Source organism: Dunckerocampus dactyliophorus, chromosome 6 (assembly GCF_027744805.1).
Source record: "Dunckerocampus dactyliophorus isolate RoL2022-P2 chromosome 6, RoL_Ddac_1.1, whole genome shotgun sequence".
Taxonomy (NCBI): domain Eukaryota; kingdom Metazoa; phylum Chordata; class Actinopteri; order Syngnathiformes; family Syngnathidae; genus Dunckerocampus; species Dunckerocampus dactyliophorus.
The window spans coordinates 8,276,284-8,290,755 of NC_072824.1; the positions used below are offsets into that span (position 1 = coordinate 8,276,284).

A 14,472-nucleotide genomic window follows, 5' to 3' on the forward strand; every position below is an offset into this window, starting at 1 on the left:
CAAGCAATTTGGCATGAAAACCCTTATTATTATTATTTTAAGATTCGTAGTGACGCTGCAATCAAAGATGACCCTTTGGATTTAATGTAACGCTACAACACATACCAAATAAAGTGCCTAGCTTAGCACGTTAACAAGCCAGATAGGAATTAGCACTGCATTAGCCGCCAGCACAAGGCTGGCTACTATCGAGAATATTAACAGGACAAAAACATAAATTGACTTATTGCCCCATTGGCACGCTTTTGCACAGTCGAACATCTTGTGGGTTTTTTACGTTTTATTTCCATCTGTGGGGCAGTATTCAAACATTTGTCCCACAAAGTTTGCAAACTCATCTGACGAGGCGAATGGTGTCGTTTTAGAAATGTGAACAAGCTTACTTTGTATCGCGATTGTTCCAGCAATAGCCCTCAACACAACGAGTGGGCATAATATAAAGAAATATATCACAGACAACATAAATTCACTAAGAAGTGGGGCATGCATCAAAGAATGCATTTTTTCCAGGAAGAAGTCCCCGGGTAGGACGATCTGACGTCACTTGCTACGCCTCCCCATAACCGGAAAAAGTGACAGAAATTATAAAAAAATAATATTTAAACATTCGAGCACACATCTAACACAGAATATATGCCTTTCAGTGTTACGTTTCACGGCAGAAATACCATGATTAACATGTTTTGGTGTCATGAACACTTAGAATAAGTACATTTGAGGCTAACTAGTTACCTTGGCGACCAGTCCGGGGTGTACCCCGCCTGTCGCCCGAAGTCAGCTGGGAATGCTCCAGCATGCCCCCGCGAGCCTAATGAGGAAGAAGCGGTATAGAAAATGGATGGATGGATAGTTACCTTGGTAGCATGCTATGTTTAAAGCGACGGCCAACTTTTGTGTCCCTGCAGTGATCCCATGGCCTGCGCATTTAGGGCAATATGAAATCCGTTTTACTTTTTCCACAAATTCCGTTTTTTCCATTTACATTTTTTAGAATTCCATTTTTTCCATTTAATTTTTTTAGAATTCCGTTTTTAACTTACGCATTTTACCAGCACAGAGTGTGTGCTTTTTGGGTTACTGAATAAAATGTCTGTTAAATAAATGCAAAACAAGAAATTGTTTATAGATTATTAGTCTGCATGTGCCCTGCGATTGGCTCGGTTTACCTCGGCTGTCGCCCGAAGTCAGCTGGAATAAGCTCCAGCATACCCCCGTGACCCTAATGAGGAGAAGCGGCATAGAAAATGGATGGATGGATGGACAGGAATAAACATGCCTCTTGTCTTATTTCAGTCAGAACTTGCACAACGTCAGCGGGCATCGTAAAACGCTCGCTTACATTAATAAGTAAAAGTTAACAAGAATACAAGTAAGACAGCACGGTGTACAACACACTCATACAGCCAGAGTCACACACACACAGCCGCACTAGCATGGGCTGCTAACCTAAAATAACCCAGCTAGCTTCCATTCATGCTCCGTAAGAGGAGTTTTCCGCCAACTTTCTTTTTACAGGTCACCATATCAACATGTATGGTTCGGCTTAGTGTTTGTGATGACATTCCGCCACAATTGAGTGGTCCACCGGGGAAATCCTTCCTGACACAAACATTCCTTCTCCTCATGATGACATTCATTTCACACTCCTTTCATTCACATGATGTCAGTTTCTGCGAGATTTCGCGTTTAACAGTAGATTCCGTTTTTATTGGCCAATTCCGCGATTCTGTTAATTGGAAATCATCGAACCTACTCCTTACAGTTGAGTAATATGTTGTAAACAAAGAATAATAGTAGTGTAAAGATGACTATAGGGGTGTTATTTCATGTCTACAGGGCTCCAGTAATTGTAAAAATCGTATTTAGAAAGTCATAAACAGGTTTTCTATGCTCTAACTACGAAACTTATTAATATTGAATATTGAATCCTACCTAGCGGAAATTACCGTCGTCGGGTCTGGAACCAATTAACCACAATAAACAACCGTACTGTCTACAGATGGACTAAGGAACCACAACAACATTAGCATTAGCATGATATACCTATGTAATTGACTAGCAACAGGCCAGGGGTCTCCAGCCAGTAGCTTGGGAGCTACCAATAGCTCGCCATCGGGTCAAAGAATATTTGCTTCCACTCTGACTCACTATGCCTCTATTGAATGAAAATACCCCAAAATAGCATAAAGACAATGACCTCACGGTTTGAGTGGAGATCTGCTTTGCAAAGAAAGTACAATTTACATGTTGCCAGTCATATAAATAAAATGCAAATAGCTCACCTCTCCTTTCTTTGAGAGAAACCTGCACTAGAAATAAATGCATCCTGAAATAAAAGATGCAGATGAACACTTTATTTTTGTTGGTGATGTTTTTGTACAAAGTGTGAGTTGTGGATGCCAACATTTTCAGTTCATGTTCTGGCAAAACAAGCTTATTAAGTAGGAATGAGCCGACGAGTATCCGTTACAGATAATGCATTTTTGCAGGATACGAGCATGAAACAAGTACAGCTCGTCATTATCCGTAATCGTGATGATGGAAAATCCTCAATATGTATTCACTCTTCACGCTCTGTGATTGGCCAGTCACACACAGCAACCGCCCCTTCCTAGACATATCCACAAATGCACAGCAACATAACATCTCACCTATCAGCAGTGCACTGAAATAGTATGCTAACAATATAATAAATTGGTGGCAATGCTGACTAGGCTAACTTAGCTCAGCAATTAGGGACCAGCTCGGCGGCTGGATGCTAATGCACACAAAGCATACAATATCACGGTGCAAACAGCGTCTAGCATTGAATGAATGAGAAATAACCAAGTTACTCACATTTATAGACGCACACTGTAAGTTGAACATCAAAAACTAGGTCCGTGTTATGACAACTCTCAAGCTCCGCGGCTGCCATGGTATATTCATGTGCTCATCTTGCATCATAATTGGGAGGTACATTTAATCACATCATTAAAGGAACATAAGAGAATGGGCACTGCTAAAACAGTCTTTATAAACAATTTTTTAAGTGTTTTTTTTAAATATATTGTCTGTCCAGTTTACATGTAAGTGTGATTTAAACAAGAGTAGCAACCAAAAAAAGTAGATGCAGCTCGCAGGTAAGCGGTACTATTAGATCTGTCTTTAAAACAGGCTGTTAAGCGACTCATGTGGTCCTTAGGGGGCACCTGGTACCCCTTGGCACCGTGTTGGTGACCCGATTTAGACCACACATACATGCACAATAAAGATGTTGATATGATGTTCGGAGTGCCCATGTATGCATCTCGCGGTCTGTCTAGTGACAACGAGGAAGTATCGTTGCAATGACGAATGGCCTTGAGACGTTTATTTAGAGTTGGAAATTTGAATTGCACTGCTGTTGATGTGTTCAGGTCAGAATAAAGTTATAAAGGAGCGGCAGACTCTGTGGGGAGCTACACTATGCTGCTGTCTGTCATCATAACAGAGAGCAGTGGCTTGCCATGATGCATATGCGTTAAATAAGCTAAAAAAATATTGACAGCCCTACTAAAAACTCTTATGTAATAAGATAACTGTAATAAGTCTTACAGATCACTTATACACATACACAGTACACATATAGCTGAATAATAAACAATAAATATAGCAACTTCTGATCAATCCATGTCAATTTCAGACTTAAAATAATGTGCAGATTTAAGCCCCACCAATTTCTGGTTTATGCCCGGCCCATTCCGAGTACAGATACGAATACAGACAATTTAGATGGGTACACATACAGATACAGATACAGACTGTGGTGTACTCGTATGTAAGTATGTTTTGGTTCAAATAAAGCTATGATGACAAATGTTGTCATTTTAAAAATAGCTGTAGTAAGAAAAAAGGTTGGGCTACGGTATCATAACATTTTTTACGAAATGTTTTCTTACGAAATGTTTAAGCCTTTTTTGTTTAAAAGAGAAATGTTGATTTTTCTATTCAGATGTTAATAGTTGTACTTAATAGATTTGATCCTATTTACAGTTATGTTGCACTGAAACAGCTGTTTGTACCCTGTTTAAATAATACTGCGAAATATAAGCTATGACATTTATTTTTTCGTTTGTTTTTGTTTTGCTGTACCGATATTATGGTTATGGTGAGCCATGTATCGCAAATCGTATCAGTATCATGAGGAACCCTGAGATTCCCAGCCTTACCTCAAAGTTACATAATCATTGGACAAATGGTCAATTGCCAAGAGGCAGTTAGTTGCTAAGTCCTGCCCATGCCCCTGCAAAGATGCTTTGCTCGATGGCGGCCATGTTTATCAAGAAATCTTGCTTGATAAATGTTCAGACGTGCTTGTGTGTCTCCTAAAGGTGTGTACCAAATTTCATGGCGATCCGGCTTAACGGTGTAAAGTTATTGTGGGTGTTTTTGTGAGAAATTTCAAGTCAATCTAACATATGGGGTTACAAATGTATGGTTTAAAACAGCGCCACCATGTGGCGTATTAGTCAAAAACATAATAGCACAGGAAGCATCACAGCCTGCTTTTGAGTGAGCAATCAAAATCTAGAATGTTTTCCTCAGTTTGTAATGGTTTTGCTCTCACCTCACCGACCAGTGACGAAGCACTGAGTAGTGTAGCCTCAATTTAAGCGAAGAGAAAGCCGCACTGGCAGGCCTTCAAGTATCACAAATGATTCTACGGGCTCAACGGGGGGTCCCGACTGAGCCCTCGCTGCCTTCCCAGACCAGCTCGCTTGTGCCGGTATGCTGCCAAAAAAAGGGCCGAGGGTGTGCACTCCCCACAGCGGGGGAGCACTAGCGTCCATAGAGTCTCCTCCTGGCTTCAACCTCCACTAACCAGAATCCTCAGCAAGCTGATCAGCAGGGCAGACCTCAGGCCAAACACGTCATCCTTTCCACTGACTGGATACAGATGTGTGCGCGTTCATTGCTTTCCTCTCTGTCTTACTCCCATGTAGTTTATTCTGGAAGTGTGCGCTGTGATGTAGACATGTAGCCCAAACAAGGGCGCTTACACAGATCTCCTCTGTCCTACAGGGAGGGAGAGAGCAAGCTTCAAAGTGCAGGCTCTAACTAAGTAGCCTTTAGGGAGAGCGGAATGTTTTCAAAGAGATGGATGGGCACTTTTGAAGGATTGTGTCACAACCCCACCAAATCTAAAATGGCGGGATGAAATTGACTTCAGACGGATGAGGCAGCCGATGTAATATTGTGTGATCTGCATGCTAAAAAGGAGAGGTGGGGCGGTGCGAGTAGGGGTGGGGTGGGTTGTCTGCTGTAACCCGGCAAGCCGTCAAGGTCGAGCGGCGCAGTAAAAATGCAGGTAGTTTGTTTGGTTGCCAGACTGAAAAATGTGACCTTGATTATTGACTGCCATGTCTTGTTTTTTATTGTCGTCCCTCACCGCTTCCACCATGAAGCCCATTTGCCAGTAGTGGTCATTTTCTCTACTTCTTTTTTAAATTTAGTATTAGCTGCAGTCTAAACTCCATTTTATTGTCCTTATCTTGTTTTGCACTTAGTTCTTCCTTAGTCAAAGGTGATTTCATTCATTAATCAATGTAATTAACTAAAACCATGCAGTTATGAATAGAATAGAATTCTGAAAATACAGTCAGTAGGCAAGTCATAAAATCCCCCCCCCCCCCCCCCCCCCCCCCCAAAAAAAAAAAAACCTATAAACTTTAGGGTATGTTCACACTGCAGGGTATGATGGACAATTTGTTCGTTGTGGTCGTTCACGTTACCAAACAAAGTTACCAAAAAAAGGAGTAATGTTATGAGAGCCCTCTTAATTAAAAAATATATATATAATACCCTTTAAAAATATTGAAAAACAAGTCATAAGTAGTATTCTGGTCACTAGGTGTCAGTAATGTTACACTGATGAGACTAGTTATGGGCCGGTATGAGAGTCTGATGGTACGATAACCTTGTGCAAAAATAGCACGGTTTCACGCCATTATAATTACAGCTCTAAAATTTGTTATTTTGAAATACTGTATCTTTATTGAAAAGAAGAGGAAAAAACTTTCCTGTTGAACTGTCATGTCATTTTTAAACAGTATTATAGAACATGATGGAAGTGGAACATTCGTCCATCCATTTTCTACGCCGCTTTTCCTCATTAGGGTCGCGGGCGTATGCTGGAGTCTATCCCAGCTGACTTCGGGCGACGGGCGGGGTATACCAGACAAACAACCATTCACACTCACATTCATACCATACACATTCAAGGACAATTTAGAGTCGCCAATTAACCTAACATGCATGTTTTCGGAATGTGGGCGGAAACTGGAGTACCTGGAGAAAACCCACACACGCACAGGGAGAACATGTAAACTCCACACACAATAGGACAGTATGAGAGACTATTTTAGCAGTTTTGAAACCGTGACTTTTTCATACCGTGGTATTCCTTGAAACTGGTGACCGGCCCATGTCTAGATGAGACATTAACTTACATTAAAATGACATTACCTTAACACTGCATGGAGTCAGCCATGGCATGTCCAACATGATTCTGTTCCACTTTCCGTGTAGAAGTGGTAAGTTTTTGGCTTCTTACTTTGTCCTTCTTCGCCACCCCGTTTGAAACCCTTTCTTAAGTTTAGAATAAATACATTGGAGGCTAACTAGTTAGCTTGGTAGTATGCTATGCTTAAAGCAGCAGCTGGCTCTTGTGTCCATGCAGTGATTCCATAGCCTGTGAATAAGAGTTGCACAATGTGGTAAAGAATGTAAAGGTAACTATTGGGGTGTTATTTCATGTCTACAGGGCTCTAATAACAGTAAAGAAAAACTATTTAGAACGTCAAACAGGTTTTTTCTATGCTCTAACTACGAAAATATTCCATTTATTAATATTGAACCTTACTCCAGGGAAATTCACTTATGGTTGTCGGGTTTGCAACCAATTAACCGCGATAAACAAGGGATGACTGTAGTTGAATAATTCATTTGGAATTCATTTTTTCACAAGTTAAATTATTGTCGCATGATGACTATTTTTTTTCCTTTTCAGTAACATATACAAGCAGGTTTTCAACACGGGGGCATTTCATTTTTTCATTTAAAGCCATAAATCCACAGGTGAAACATGCGCTGATTTGCATACAGTATATGTATTTTCAAGCAGTGCAATTGAAAATGATGGCCTCGGATAAACGGAGCCAAATAGAAAGCCCCTTCACAATCAAACATGACCCTGTGCAAAAAGCCTTGCAATAAATACTGTTATTTTCACCGTGCCCCTGAGGTGTTGATTTAATTCTGTAAATTTTCAGAAGGCTTTGGCGAAGTTGTGTTTTAGACTGTGTAATACTCTCAGCGGAGTGTTAATAGCTTGTACACGGCGATGTGATATATTGTACATGATGATATCTTTTGGAGGGAAGCTGTTACGACACCATGTAACTAGACAGCAAGCTATTGCCCCGCTCTCTGCTGATGCCCATAAAGACACTTTTTTAATCAACAATATTGTATCAGTTATTGTTAAATGACGTCAGTGTAGTCTCTCTATCTGCACTCTCCTAAAACATATTGGCAAATAAAACTAATGTGTTTGTGTGCTCCATTGGAGAATAAGCAGAATCCATTTTTTTGCATTGTGCTGTGCTCTGAGAGGTTGGGCTGCAGATGGCAGTTTATTGTCGCAAATAGGCCGTCTCGAGGTTTTACACCTCAGGTCAATGAATGGCTGAGCGCAGTCGTTTCACCAAACACTGATTACCAGATGTTTTTGCGAGGAACGGCGCCGGAATACACATGAAGCCGTCCTGACAGGGCCCCGTGTAGAATCTGTAATGCAATCATGCCTCTTTCTAATAAGACCAATTAAACAGTAATGGATGCCGGATATAAAGCCAACAACAATAATCGAGACGCTAAGAGTTTTTGCTCCCGTCATTTTCATTGCTTGCAGCTGGCATGTGCCGTGAGGGTCTTCACCTTTAGGTGTCTCAAGGTTGATTGCAGACCTGTGCATACTGAAAAGGCTTCATTTTTATTTCCTTACAGGAACATCATAGTACAGTACATAAAACACCAGTGTCTAGCTTTAGAAATGTGTCTTAATTGGTTTTACCTTATAAATGTCACTGCTGAACATTGTCCCCTTTCAAGGCTCTCCGGAGGACGTTGGCAAACCATTCCAGTGTCCCGTATGCGGCCTGGTCATCAAGCGCAAGAGCTACTGGAAGAGACACATGGTCATCCACACGGGCTTGAAAAGCCACCAGTGTCCCTTATGTCCCTTCCGCTGTGCTCGCAAAGACAATCTCAAGTCCCACATGAAGGTGAGACGCCCTGGCAATCTTTGTTCATCGTTTAATTAAACATTTGTAAACCGCAAATAATTTAATGTGCTGGTGAAATGACTTCTGATTTAATCTAAACCTTTTTGCCTATACCACTGCACAGCTTTACTTGCTATTGATGCTTTTCACTGAAAAATGAAAGGATGTAAGTTACATATACAGTGAGGTGAAAAAGTGTTTGCCCCCTTCTGCATTTGTTATTTTTTGCATGTTTGTCACACTTGAATGTTGCAGATCGTCAAACAAATTTAAATATTAGTCAATGACAACACAACTGAACAGTTGTTAAATGAAACTTTATTATTAAGGGAAAAAAAAATCCAAACCAACATGGCCCTCTGTGAAAAACTGATTTCCCGACTCCACCATAAGAATGACATTGGGCAAAAACAGCCACGAGTTCCACGACCAAAACCACTGTCGAACAAAATGAACATTAAGGCTCATCTCAATTTTCCCAGAAAACCTCTTGATGATCCCCAAGGCCTTTGGGAAAATATTTTGTGGTCTGATGAGACAAAAGTTAAACAAAAGTTTTTTCTAACCTTAATAATAAAAACTTTCATTTAAAAACTGCATTTTATGTTCAGTTGTGTTGTCATTGACTAATATTTACATTTGATGATCTGAAACATTTGTGTGACAAACATGCAAAACGATAAGAAATCAGGAAGGGGGCAAACACTTTTTTACACACTTTATATATAAATCATTCTCGCCGTTCTCAGTCTCCACTTGGAAAGAATTTGTCTCCTTTAGAAGTAAATACAGGAGACATTCGTTGTAGGCGATGCATTCAATGTGTCATGGTCTTTTGCAGTTTCCTGTTCAGAAGTGTAAAACCAGCCATCCCAAACCCGAGATTAACCGAGCAGATACTGTGCAGTGGAAAAGCACCATTCCACCCTAAAGCTGAAGTAGAATGTAGAACCCAAAAGAAAAAGGGTGACATCCTGCGCTTTCCAGTTTGTATTTTTTGTGTGGTTATTTATTTTTTACATGCAGCTACACTACTCTCAACGTTTGGCTGTGCCTACCATTACGAGGGATAAAGAACAATCTCTTTATGGCAAAAACAAAACAAGCCACTGTCAGCCGCAAGCACGCCAAAACAACATCAGCAAACTCAGCTGCATGATTCCCCAACCACACACACACACACACACACACACACACACACACACACACACACACACACACACACACACACACACAGGACTGAACTTGTCACAGTTGGAAAGCACAAAACTTTTTAACACTACACATAAATGCTGTTCTTTACAGTATCCTTGAGCATGTTAAAGAATCTGTTCCAATGAAAGCAACAGTAATAATCAAGCAATGTTGTGGTCTTATTATTGATCTGGACAGGTTGGTAATGCTTTGGCTGGAAGACCAGAATCAACCCTCCTCCTGCAGCTTCTCCTGCCTCTTCTATTTCCTTGACATTTCATATTACTGTATTCTGTGTTCTTTGTGTGTTTTGTGTACAACGTGAGCGACTTAAATGAAAATCATCTACAATCCTTACGTGAGACATGAACACATAGGTCTTTCTCTTTTCTGTGCATTTTAAAGTTAGAAGCTAAACAGCTAAAAAGAGGCAGTTAATTAATGCGCGTAATGGAACATACCTATTCCACCTACAAAGCCCGCTATTAAAAACACCTCAAAAAGCCTCCAACAAGCTTTGATGTTTTTATATACAAGCTGTAACCATGTAATGGCATTCAGGATAGCATGTAATACTTACAGTATACTTACTTATTTTTCCGTATTTTTGTAATTTTAAGCATTGGCGGAACCTCCTTCCTTCCTTCGCACAGAAAAGAGAAAGACGTGTGTTCAAGTCTTTGTGGATGATGGGCAAAATTCCAAAAAAGTGCTGTTTTTCTTTAAAGTCTTAATTTAGGTATGAGTTTCAAGTTACACTAAAATTTGACTTACAACACGTCGTAGGAACAGAACTCGTAACCCGTGGACCACCCGTATGCCAATATCTTGTATTCTGTGGAAATGATGTTCCTCGTATTCTGCACCTCAGTTATGATAACTAGCAGTGTTCTAATTTGGCACTTTGGCCGCCCTCTCTCTCCAGGTACATCAGCACCAAGACCGGGGCGAGACGTTTCAGTGCGAACTCTGCCCCTTCACCTCTTCCCGCCACTTCAGCCTGAAGCTTCACATGCGCTGCCACCAGCACTTTCCCCGCACTGACGTCAAGGTGAAAGAGGAGCTCACTACCGACACGGAGGGTGAGGGCTCCCTGATGGGTGACACCAGTTCCATGGAAATGAGGGGGACTCAGGTGTCCCCGCTACATGCGGACCTTCGGCAGCAGTCGTCTCCATCGTGCGAGGCCTCGTCCAATCACGTCCACATAAAGGAGGAACCGCTGGAGAGAGACCTGTCTGTGCTCTCCCCCTTTAGCATCTGCAGGGAGCGTCCCGGCAGCAGCGCCAACTCATTGGACCTGCCTGGCGTAGGCGGTGGGGTCCAGTCTAGCCCGAGTGGTCCAACCACAGCCTCCCTCTTCAGCCCGGACATCACTACCAAGACAGCCACTGACCTGCTTATGAAGCTATCGGGTTAGTACAACAAGTACTGTTGCTGCTTCTTTTTATTGAAAACAAATCAAAATGGTGAAATAATGAAACCAAGGAAGCATTACTAAATATGATAGACACCATAGCATGGATCATCCCACTTTTGACACCCACAACCCGTATTTCAGTCATTGCTCCTAGATGTGGGATAATGTCCTACACAGGTATCCCATTCCAATCATCCTAGCATCTATTGCATGGAGGTTAACCCATCCCAACTGGGCATGTAATGGATGGCCTCATGGTTAATCATACCACTTCTGACACCCTCAACCCATATTTCAATCATTCATTCTAGGGCCTGACCCATGTCCTACACAGGCGCCCCATTTCAGTCATCCTAGTTCCTCACAAATGTCCAGTGTCTATCACACAGAAGGTAACCTGTCCCAAGGATCAGTCCAACTGGTCACTCCATGGATGGCCTCACGGCTAGTCATTCTGCTTCTGACACCAGATACAATATGTTAGAGAGATCTGAAGAGGATTTGAACCCAGAACACCATGCATCAATACGTGCCGCCATACCAACCTCGGTTCAAAAGTTGACATATTTTCCCAACTATTATATGTATAGTTGGCAGATCTGTAATGCACCTATTTATTGGGACCTTGACAGCAAAAGGTGCACTGGAATAAGCAAAAGATAGAGCGACATTCTTTGCATGAAATCAAATCATAGCGTACCATCCAGAGGTTAGCAAACCAGCTGGGAATTCTCTGTTTCACATTTAATCTGCGCATAAAAAAAGACTGAAACTACTCAACACTGGCTTATGAAAACTCAAAAAAAGATGAGAAACGGATATAAAAGGGTTCATTCAGGGGCTCTACACCGGCTAATGACAAGCTGCTGTTCATGTTGAGAATAGAATAGTTTTTACTGCAATTTGAACTGAACTCCTTCGTCATCTGCGACATAAAAAAGAAGTATTATCTATGGTATGGATATGGAGGTATTGCTGCCGTGGAATACTAAGTCCTGCTGGTGTTTAGATGCATTTCACCATGTTGCAGAATATCAAAGGACGAGCTGGGAGACAACAGCGAGATTGATGGAAAAAGGTTAGCAGAGGTTCAGCTGCCGGGTCAAGGCTACGGCTGCCAATCTCCAGCTTAATGCTGTGTAATTAGATTGAGATCTTCAGCGACAACGGGACGCAAAAACCCTGGGAACATTAGATTAATTAAAAATGTATGCATAATTCATAATTAAAAAGGAATTTATAATTTGAAATGATTAGCACCCTCGGCACTATCCTATGACCCCGGCAGGATGCGCAGGGACTGGGCCTACTTAGCTAGCTCCCCCTTTATCATGGCTGCCCCCAACTCCAAATGGATGCCCCCTGGGTGCCAGTTGCACTTCCCTCCCAGACTGCACAATCAAGCCCCAGCTACTCCCAGAGGAGCCGGGATGACTCCTTCCAATGTCAGTCCAGTGTCAAGTGGCGGACATGTTAGTCAGGCCATCATTCAAGGAGAATGTGGGAGGATATAAAAAAAGTCAGGATGAGAGGACATTGAACTTGAATGCATGATTATGGACTTTAATGAATACTGCGCCTTTGATCACAAAGTTCCTCCTTTGTCGGGGGGGGTGGGTTTAAAGAAAGAGGGGCTACTTAGAAGAAGTGGGCTCAGATCTTTGAGACACGCCATGATACAGGCAGGTCAGGGAAGGTGAGGGAGCTTCTCTCGGGACCTCTGGACTCTATTTCTTTTGGCCTCCCTGCCAAGCCAGATTGAGTGTGTACACCAGCAGCTCATTCCTTCTGCTTTTACACTGCTGGTTCCGTGCTGCAGTCCCTCAAGGCCAGTGAAGGAGGCTGAGTGGGCTGGGGGGGGGTAGAGTGAAAAAGATATAAAAAAAGAGACAGATGAAGTGACATCTAAGGGAGAGAGAGAAGGCAAAGTGGGAGTTGCATCCAGTTCCCCGGGCATGAAGAGCCAGTGAACTCTCCCTGACCCCTGACATAATAAGCATATATATATTTTTTTGTTTCCCATTGAGCGTTGCAGTGATACACTTTGATTTGTATCCTTGCATGCTGACAACCGTTAGCTATCCAGTATGATCCACATTTTGATTCAAAGATGAAAGCCACCACGACACTTTGAAAAGCACCACCCCCCCCTCTATTTCCCTGAGCCCAGCGGACCAGAGTTAATCATGACAGTGGGCACCCTCCAGATACCCCCCATCCCCTGCTGCACTGGCATAGGCACAACAAGCTTGACCTTGACTGGATGTGAGTAATTGGCATGCAGGGGGATTGTGGGAGGTGTCACATCTCTTATGATTGTTGTCTCATCTTTTTTTTTTTTTTACTCCCACAGGAGCACATTGTTCATACAGTGTTTCCCTGCACTGAGCGCGCCCATAGGCATTAGTAGCTTTGGGGTCTACAGTGGAAACTTAAAGGTCCAACACAATCCAGTCTGAACGCAGACTGCAGTCTTTTTAAAACAGCTTTTGCCCCCAGGAAATAATGTGCTCCAGGGTCAAAAAGTCACTATCATAAAACCACTGCATTATAGAATACTAAAATGAGGCATAGTGTTTAAAGGAAGAGGAAGCCAGCCATCACCAAATGGCGGACCTCGGTCCAGATCCGGACCTGGTGATGGCCCTTATGGACCCGTGACCAATTAAAGTAAATGGGAAATATAATAACATATAATCATGCTTGCGGACCGATCGCATCGGCAGTTTGCGGGCGTAATTACTTCAAGTATTACGGTTAACGTGACAGAAAACGCGGTGACGTCACTCAAAATGAGCCAATGAAATCGATTGTTTACTGCTGGGAGCCATCCATCCATCCATTTTGTATTCCGCTAATCTTCGAATGGAACCATGGCTCGATCAAAAGTAAGAAGCTGATCGAGAAAACTGAACATGTAAAAGTGAAAGGACAGACCAATATATTTTCATTCTTCCAGAATCCAGTGCCAAACCGCTGTGTGTCTCATATGCTCTGAAACTGTAGCGCCCAGTATGAAAAATCTAGGAGAGTCATCGCACATTCATTTACAGCACAGCAACATGCAAATGAGTCTTCACTAAGGATTGTATGGATATTGGGGCTGTGGAGTTGTGAAGGAAGGAGTGCTTCTGCTGCAGAGGCCTCAGTCAAAGGTAAACAATGTACTTTTGCAGCATTTCTGTTAAAGGAACACTTATTAAATTATTATTTAATGTTATTTTGTTCAGAGAAACCGGTGCAGTTTTATTTAACTTAAAAATAAGCCTCTTGTATTCATTCATTGCTTGTACAGTCAAACGTTTTTATTATTTGTGTGAAATTTGGTCCTGTTTTCTTTTAAATGCAATTTAGGTACCAAAATAAGCACGTGCTGTAGGTTAGTGGTTCTCAGTTACTTTCTGTCATGCCCCCGCTGGGGGACAAAAATATTTTTGCATCCCCCCCAGTTTGAAATACTATTGAGAAACTGATAATATCTATTTATTTATCGGTACTGTACAGACTGAACTCGAAACTGAAACCAGCGAAATACAACAAAATGGAGGGCAG

The 14,472-nt window shown here is 42.0% G+C and overlaps 1 protein-coding gene across 6 annotated transcripts in view; it reads left to right on the top strand.

The window, feature by feature from the left end:
* The window catches only part of znf827 (zinc finger protein 827), a 102,806-nt gene that overhangs the window by 49,225 nt on the left and 39,109 nt on the right, over nucleotides 1-14,472 (top strand). For all 6 annotated transcript variants that reach the window (XR_008570643.1, XR_008570644.1, XM_054778589.1 and 3 more), the window contains exons 3-4: nucleotides 8,134-8,306; nucleotides 10,426-10,915. Coding sequence is in view for 4 of the 6 variants with exons in the window: in XM_054778589.1 (XP_054634564.1) it covers nucleotides 8,134-8,306; nucleotides 10,426-10,915 (663 nt within the window). In the remaining 2 variants the exon portion in view is untranslated. The remainder of the gene's footprint in view (nucleotides 1-8,133; nucleotides 8,307-10,425; nucleotides 10,916-14,472) is intronic.